The 8,719-nt window shown below is 46.7% G+C and overlaps 3 protein-coding genes across 3 annotated transcripts; 2 read left to right on the forward strand and 1 right to left on the reverse strand.

Moving 5' to 3' along the window:
- Window positions 1–779: 779 nt before the first annotated feature.
- BO87DRAFT_402378 (uncharacterized protein) lies at window positions 780–2,768 on the forward strand (the record flags this gene model as incomplete). The annotated part of the gene is made up of 7 exons (XM_025625684.1): window positions 780–795; window positions 1,214–1,408; window positions 1,466–1,477; window positions 1,511–1,512; window positions 1,549–1,770; window positions 1,870–1,985; window positions 2,060–2,768. The coding sequence occupies 7 exons, from the start codon at window positions 780–782 to the stop codon at window positions 2,766–2,768; spliced, it is 1,272 nt and encodes a 423-aa protein (XP_025473751.1).
- Window positions 2,769–3,237: 469 nt separating this feature from the next.
- Window positions 3,238–4,111, reverse strand: BO87DRAFT_402379 (UbiA family prenyltransferase; the record flags this gene model as incomplete). Its single annotated transcript, XM_025625685.1, has 3 exons — window positions 3,238–3,338; window positions 3,412–3,888; window positions 3,943–4,111. The coding sequence occupies 3 exons, from the start codon at window positions 4,109–4,111 to the stop codon at window positions 3,238–3,240; spliced, it is 747 nt and encodes a 248-aa protein (XP_025473752.1).
- A 1,811-nt stretch (window positions 4,112–5,922) lies between these two features.
- On the forward strand, window positions 5,923–8,075 carry BO87DRAFT_411365 (kelch repeat protein). The gene is made up of 6 exons (XM_025626438.1): window positions 5,923–6,050; window positions 6,113–6,196; window positions 6,261–6,880; window positions 6,932–7,071; window positions 7,126–7,470; window positions 7,528–8,075. Exons 1-6 carry the CDS (start codon window positions 5,969–5,971, stop codon window positions 8,030–8,032), a joined length of 1,776 nt encoding a protein of 591 aa, XP_025473753.1. The 5' UTR covers window positions 5,923–5,968; the 3' UTR covers window positions 8,033–8,075.
- The last annotated feature ends 644 nt before the right edge of the window (window positions 8,076–8,719 follow it).

Genomic DNA, 8,719 nt, shown 5'->3' on the forward strand with positions numbered 1-8,719 from the left:
AATTTGTATGGGATTCTCAGCTGAGTTGGGTAGTCAAGAGATGATTACTTTAGTTAGTAAGGATTCCTGATTTCCAGCCAACAATATCTATTAATATTTAACTTTCTAAGAAAACTGGATACCAAGGTTTAACCAGCAGAAGTAGTAGTCTTAGATCTCAGAGTATAAGTAGATATAAATATAGAAAGTTATTTTTTTATAATAAAGTTATTAAATAGTTGCTTGTACCATTCTTTCAAGTAGTTAATAAATAATTAATAAATAACTGGTAAGTAATTTATTTACTAATAGTATTATTAATCTGCTTTTATAAGATCTGTCTTTTCTTATTACCAGTCTTGGTAATAAAATCCTTATAAGTTTATAAATATAAGTATAGATTATTCATAGACAAGTACTGCTTCTTTTTTTAATAGTTAGCAAGTAGTTAGCAAATCATTAATAAATAGTTGAAAATATACTTACAGTCTTCTTTATATATCTCTTTATCCTGTAGAAGATCTCTCTGTAATAGACTTTATACTCAAGATTATTATTTTAAATAGTTAACAAGTAATTATTAACTACTTCGCAAGTATGTAAATAAGATTTTATTAAAGTAATACTAACTTGAATAAGAATAGAAAATACCAGCTGGCCAGCAGCCACGGTATACAAGTATTATTTATAATAGTTTTATTTTCATTAATAAAATCAGTTTAAAACTACTTTTCTCTTATATCAAGTAGTTATAAACTACTGAAAAAGTAGTTATACTTATATTTTCCTTGAGTTCGGCCATGGTGGTCGGTGGTGGTAGTAGTAATAATAATATTAGTAGATAATAAAAAGATAGAAAGAGATGGTATAATTTAAAATTATTATTATAGGTAATACAACAGTCACATGATCTGAAAGTACTTACTAAGCCATTTTGGGTCGCGCCAGTGAATTAACGACCATCCCTCACCTGCACCCACGCGATACCTACTTCAGCCCAAGCAATGAATACAAACGCAGGAACCGCGTGCTCAGGGCTTGGCCCGCCAGAATTCCCCGATCATCGATCCTGATAGTCGTCATGATGAACCCCGAAGACAACCCGCTAGCTTCTTGTTTGTCGATTACCAGGACCAGGCTTCTCAGGGCCCAACGTTAGCCAAGAAGAAGCAGGCCTTCATCAAGAAGATGCATCATCAATCCAAAAAGGAATGACGGCTGCAAAAGCTGAAAGCTTCCATCGGCCCGCTGCCAACTCAGCGGTCTAACCCACTAATCCTTCCGTCCAACCGGGGATCCACCACACTCCCCATGGAACAATACGAGGGAGGATGCTCCTTCGACCGAGCGTTGCGGCCCGCTGGGATTGATCCCTTTGCTTCACTCTGCGTGCCTGCCAAGTCCAGTGTGGAGCTTTACTTTGACCACTGTGAGTAGTAGTATCGGTCGCAGCAACGCCAGTGGCCTATCTGATCATTCTTTCCAGACCGAACCGAATGTTCCTAGTCGATCTATCCCTTCGGAGCGACAGGCGTCAGCATGTGGTGATGGCAGCAGTCAATCGAGCAGCCGGCCCTCTTGTACATCATCCTGGCAACCAGTGCCTCCCACCGAGCCGGCCGGGGGCTCATTGCGCAGGCCCCCAAGGCCGCCCGAGATTCTTATCGGGATTCCCTGGAGTACCGGCAAAAGGCTCTCACAGGACTCCAGAGCATGATGCAGATTCCAGGCACGAGCACAAGTTTACTTCAGTCTATGGCAGTGATCATCGCCCATATGATCTGCGTAGAGGTTCGTTTCTGTTCTCCCTCAATCTCACAATTATTCGTCTCACCTAGCACATTGGAATGAGAGGATTAACTAGACCATGATACGTTGTTCGTCACTTAGGCCGCAGATACCAATTTGGAAGCCGTAGACGGCCATGTGCGCGGGCTGATCAAGATAGTTCATCTGGTGGGCGGCCTTGATACGTTCAGTGACGCAGACGCTCCCATTATCTACAGGTGGGTTGAACCACGAATATACTACCCACATCAAAAGTACCATCCATTAACCAGTGTGGTTCGTCCCCCTCTAGTGCCAATTTTATGAGCGCAGCTGCCAGAGGCTCGGCACCGCCCTTGCCGATAACCATGGCTTGGAAAGCCAGAGTACTTGAAAGCCTGTATAGCCTGACTGCGACCGACGACGCCCTGCACGCTTCTTCAATCGGCTTTCGCTTCTTCAACTCACCGTGGTCACAAGCAATCCTTCTCTGTTTGCGATCTATTATCAAGCTTTTCCGAGAAACCACGCACTACATGTGTACTACTGGACCAGTGGAGGAAGCTCCTGTACTCAACGAATGGCTGGTCTACACAGCCCAACAATTGTTGTTGATCGCCCCAGACTGTATGCCCTCCGACTTGCAGGAGTGCCTGCGACTATCAGTACTGCTCTTCGCCGCAGTCCAAGTCTGGGGCTTTCAGGGCTTGCTATTCCTAAATCAGCCCGTACTGGCTTTACACTGCCGCTTGGAAACTGCGTTTCTCTGTATTCACCGCATGGCGCCCGATTTAGTTTTCTGGATGCTCTTCACCGGCGGGCTCGCAGCATTGGGCCATCCTAGTCGTGGATGGTTCGTGAACCGCCTCGCCGAGGCCGCCGGCCAACTATCCCTCACAACGTGGGACAGCGCGCGGACCTTGTTAGAACAGTTTCTCTTCTTCTCTCGGCCTACTGATACTCGCGCTGAGATACTCTGGAGGGAAGTAGAAAGGCAACAGGCTTTGTTGTGGGGTTTATAGACCAAGCAGGATACTTTGTCTTCTGGGAATAATATTGTGCGTATTGTTGTATCGTAGTCGGATTGGACAAGTGCCCCTTTATCACTCAAGGATGTATAATACGCATTATCCCACCCCCCTCAAACAGAGTACAATGATGATGGGTTTCACCACGGCCACTAGTTTTCCCTTCTAAGCAACCAAAACTTGGTCGAAGAATGTGGGAACCATTTGACTCATAGTGACAGCTTTGAACCAAGACTGTAATCTCGGGAGGCAAATGAGACGCAGGCGGTGAGTAGTATCAAGTTATACAGCGCAATGTACCACCTATATGAAACTCGGTCATGCTCGATTGTTCTAAATCGGATCAATCGATAGATGAGACCTATAGTGACAAGACATATGAGGCAAGTCATAAGTGACGTGGGCAGAGTATACCCAGGTTCAAAGACTCTGTGGGTGATGAGGATATACTACATAGATCACGTCAGCTCCTGCGTTCAGCATTCAATTGGTAGTAGGGAGGGGAATAAACATGGTGAAAGCGTACCTCGGTTGTAACGAGTCCCATCGATGTGTAAATTCGAGCTATTGGCGATGACGATCAGAGACGATTGAAACGAAACAAATAATAGGCGTACAACTCATGCGCAACACATACCCGGAAAATCCCCCAACAGGATAGGAGTCGTTCTCCGTCCAGCAGCCAAATCCCCGGGAACATCACGAAAATCCTGTATAGGAACGGTGAAGAAAATCCAAAGAATAATCAGTTTGACCCACCTCCAGCCCTCACGCATATCGGAGCCACCCAGCTTCCAACAGGCCATGAGTTGGGAAGTGACACCTAGAACGATGCAGAGATCTTTTGCCGGTCCTATTCTGGATGCTCGTAGTAGGTAGTGGGAAACGAGGACAGCTATCCAGAGCAGAGACCAGATGTAGACGTCTAGGATGTAGCTTAATAAGAGCCACGTTGCTGATGCGATGTAGAATCGTAGTTTTGCTGCAGCCACGGTAGTCTGGGACTGCACTATTGGGCGGTTTGGCTTGTTAATCTTGTCTTCGATTGTGCCTCCATCGGCATTGTTTGCTAGTTCTGTGCTGTAGTAGAGGAAGAAACCGTAGAGCAGTGTGTCTGTGTTGTAGGGTTAACTACTATGGGATGTCATGAATGGTGGGTTAATCGTACTGGTGAGGGAAGATAAGGCTTCTTCGTAGGTTGACCTTCGGTATAGTAACGAAGCGGTAGCGAAGATGGGGAAAGGAACAAAGGCTGCGTCAAAGTTGCTTTCCATGAACGCGTATGATAATTTGATCTCTCGCTTGACTGTTACATAAAGCCAGTTGAGGACACTCATCTTGTAGATGTAATGAAGCTACAAAAGCGGTGGTAGTAAGTGTATTCAGTGAAAAGCTGAATCCGCAGAGCTTGAAGCTGTGTCTGGGAATAGTTCATACTCCTACGGTTAGTAGTAGTTAAGCTTTCACTTCATATAAGAATTCTATGAAGATGAAAACAACCAACGCCACTTCCGCCAAAGGAACTTGTACAAGAAGATCAAGACATGTTTCAGTTGCTTTCAGTTCCTCTAATTATAGAAGTGGGAAGATCTAAAGCGCTGGCGCAGTAGGACAGTGTTGCGTAGCCAGCAAATGGTCTGATGAAGACGTCTTCATTCCATTAGATCTCCGGACTAAGACTTAGATCCAAAATGTAAAGATAGCAAGTGAAATTGACCGGCAATGCTACTCAAAGCGAAATCGGCACTCTGGAGATTTCCGTCCGTGGAGTGCAAGGATACTGGTTCGAAACTTGGAAGTTTAAGCCGGAATAAGAGATCTGGATTTTGTTCTCTGAAAGGGAAAAGGGACTCTCGAACCTGACTGCGGTATGTGTCCCTTCTCTGATCACGATTGTGAGATTCCACACATGATACACAATATGGTGTGAAGAAAAATTTTTATAGGGCATTGCAGTAGAAATGATAGGAGCAACGGGTGTTCATTCATCCATCCACTCATCAGCTCGTGTACAACATCCCAGTGATTAGTTATATGTCCACTTCACAAAAGAGCACTGCATGCATTGTATCGGAGTGTCAACCGGAGTCTACTAGTGAAATAGTTATCTGCATGCTTCCGGCGAAGAAAGTCTAAATACTATAAAGAAAGTTCACACCAACTTGAGACATTATAGTTACCAGCACAAGAGGGCATTGATATATGGGCCGGATGCAGAGCAGGGTCTATGAGCCTTAAGAGGAATGCATGCTGCTCTGAGGACCGACTGCAGGGTATGTTGAATGGGTAACCCAAGAGAAGAAAGAAAAGAAATGAAATGTTGACGGGTGACAGTTGTCTCAAATGATTCAGTCTAATCATTCCGTGGCGCTGGTTCAGGGCCTCAGGCAGGGATCCCGTCGCAACAGCTTCAAATCGGACTCCAGCTCTTCATCTATATATTTTCATCCCCAATGAGCCTTTTCCCCTACGCTGGCTTTCTTGGCTAGGACGAGACCCTTGATTCTTATCATGGAGTGCTTCATTACTAGCAGAATGAAGATATACTCTTCCACAGACATGGTGGTGTATGTGTGGGGATGCTTATTTCTCTTGATAAAATGAACACGAAAGGGATGCACCAAAGAGGGCACGAACTTCAGGAGCGGGAACGCCACCGCGGGGCACTTTAATGGGCTTAAACCATCAATTGACGTTGGATTTTGACTAGGGATGCCGGTAGCGCGTTGCCAAGCTTTGCTAAATATTAGTGGGAGGGTCAGGGATATCATTAGGTGTTCCCTTCACCATTACCCTTGTAATGCATAGACTACTTGGAGACAATCTAAATATCCTAGTCATAGATTCTTGCTATATTAATTACTGTCGAGTCATGGTACTCCCTTTCCAATTACTATGACTAGATAAACATGTTGAACACTGCAAATAACGACTTTCGTATTCCACCGCAGATACCGCCTCGTGGAATCCTTCAGTCTGCCGATCACGGACTTAGAGCGAGGCTATGGCGCATGACCTTCTTCACATTTTCGCGTGGCAGTTTGGGGGCCGAGTTTCACTCTAATTTCCATAAGGGGGCAGACTCACCTCCCTGTTTGTTTCTGTCCGCTTATGTTTGATCTTGTTCACTTCATGGACGTTTCTCCTTGTAATGGTGGTGGTTGGTCATAGACACCATCCAGTTGACCTCCACGATGAAGGGTCTCGCGCAGATCGTCGGGCTGTATGCCTCTTTGGCCGCCGGGAGAAAATACTGCACCCGAACTTTTCATTCTTGTGAGTTCGCATAGTGTTTGTGGGTTTTCTTGGCTGCGTATCTTGCTGACTCTGTGTCTTAGCTATCATTAATAACCAGACTTTGTTCATTGACGGTGGGGAGGTGCGCTATCTGGAGGATAACAATACCATTTCGGCATATGCCAGTATGTTTTACCTCATGTGTGTCTGATTTGCTGGCGAACAATGTGTTAATATCTCGGGTTGAAGTCCGCGACCTGCAGACCGTCGACGTCTCCAAATCTTTCTCGAATACCGATTCAGATCTTTTCACTCATATCGACAAACCGTATAATGCATCCGATCCGGACGAGTATCCGACTTTTCTCGATGAGGGCTCCGCGTTCAACGACGGCGAGAACCTCTACTTCTACGGCGGGTATAAGAGCGGTCGCGACGGCCCGACAACCGTCCCGCCCGTGGAAACGTGGAAATACGACATCCAAAACAATAACTGGACGAAAGATGGATTCGGGGGCGTGCCGCTGGTTCGGCTAGTAGAGGGAGGGGCAGTTGTTTCGCAGTCCCAGAATAAAGCGTACTATCTTGGGGGTGTGGAAGACCCGGGCGGAAACCCGAACATCTATGGTACTGCGGGAGCGGACGTGGAAATCGTCAGTGGATTGTTGGTGTTGGATCAATCGACCTTGCAGTGGTCCAATACATCAACGTCGGAGATGAATAATTATGGAACGATTGGAGCGGGATATGTGAATATCCTGGAGGATGTTGGGGATGAGGGGCTTTTAGTAGCCTTTGGTGGGTATAAGTATCCTGTCGGGCATAAGCTGTCGCTGCTTTGTTCGAGCCAGACGAATACGACCTTCCATGTACGTTCGACTACTTGGTTATTGCTGGGGGTGTCAGCTAACAAGAGTTAGAACCCTATGGAATACGTCAGCCTGTATGATATCGCGAACCAGAAATGGTACACGCAGCAGACTACCGGGGATATTCCGAACTGGCGGATGGCGGGCTGCAGCGTGACGGTGGCAGCACAAGATCGGTCATCGTTCTCCATGTAAGCATTGGTGCTTATGCTCAATCGTTGGGGATACTGACACCTCCAATTTAGCTATATGTTTGGCGGGATGGCCGCGACCACTGCGAATTCCGACGGCGATGTATACGTTCTTTCACTGCCGTCGTTCAGATGGATCCGCGTGAACGAGGGGAGCAGTATCCGCGAAAAGCACACATGCAATGTCCTTGGGAAGCATACCATGCTTGTGGTTGGAGGAACGATCCCAACAGACAGTTCAGAGTATGAGCCGAAGCCGGTAAACTGCGACACGGGCACCTTTGAGAACGGACTGGCCATCTTTGATCTGAACCAGCATACCTGGCTCACTGATTATAATGCCGATGATCAATCAGACTATGCCCTGAGCTCAGCAATCACCGATGTCATTGGTGGAAGGTACGTTAATCCGATCGAGAGATTAGTTTTGCTTTGGTGCTGATGAACCACGAACAGCTCGACGGGCGGAGCCAATGTCACCGAACCAAAGAATGGGTTCAACGACACAACGTTGGCGACCATGTTCCAAAAAGCAATCATCACCACTACCACCAATTCCACAGCGGGTGAAAACTCGACATCGACATCGGCAAACGGCAGTAGTAGCAGTACAGGCAGCTCCAAGGGCAGTTCCCTATCTAAAGGGGGCATTGCGGGAGCCACTGTCGGGGCGGTGGTCGGTGCCAGTGCCATTGCAGGGCTCGCCTTTTTCTTAATCAAGCGCCGACGCGCCCAGCCCAGCCAAGAGACTACTACGACTACTGATACCCCTGCCATGGCGCATCCACCCGTCTATAGATCGCCTCAGACAAGGCTGGCGGAACTTAGTAGTGACGGTGTCACACATGAACTGGGGACGGATGGAGGGAGTGGCACGCAGGATGCGGCTTCTGGGAATTGGTGGCAAAAGACTCCGAATATACCAGAGATGGATGGGGTTGCGAGGGTTGAGAAGGGGTGACCGTGTAATTTGAAAGGTCTACTATATCAAGTTGGGTTTCGCGCTGTATTCCGGCGTTGTTCATTGTCTTCCAATAGCGGTATAGACTTCCTGTAGGTATTCACCACTGAATGCAAGTAGACCCCCGGAGGACGCGTCAGTTGTAATTACTGGATTCATCAGGATCTGTGACCTGTCAAAGCACTACCGCTAGCCTTCCTTCGTTCTTAGTAGTGTATGTCAGACGCCATGAGTTGGGAGAGTAATCCGAGCAATGGCGTGGCGGGGTAGTAGGGAAAGCAAGAGGGATTGGAGGTTAAAGTAAATGAGATGATCAATTAGTATCCATGTCTTCTCGGAGATTACTCAACTGGTTATGGAAATTGCTGCACTATGCTCGGAGTCCCTCCCGATCCATGTGCTTTCTCTCCCTAGTAGGGTTACTATAATTAACACGGTCGGTGGCACACTACTAAACAAAACAAACAAAACCACTCAGTCAGTCCGTAGTGACTGCCTAAGGCGACGATCGGAACATTGCCGTAGTGGTATTCCTACCCCCTTCAAACAATAGTGCTACAGTCCATGACCGCAACAGATAATTCCCAAGGATCCATTGGAATCTAGAATTACAGACCAAACATCTATCTGGGTCCATAGTTTGATAGTAGATACTAGGGTAGATAACGACCAAGGATTTAAAGGGGT

The sequence above is a fragment of the Aspergillus neoniger genome (genome assembly GCF_003184625.1).
Source record: "Aspergillus neoniger CBS 115656 unplaced genomic scaffold BO87scaffold_80, whole genome shotgun sequence".
NCBI lineage: Eukaryota > Fungi > Ascomycota > Eurotiomycetes > Eurotiales > Aspergillaceae > Aspergillus > Aspergillus neoniger.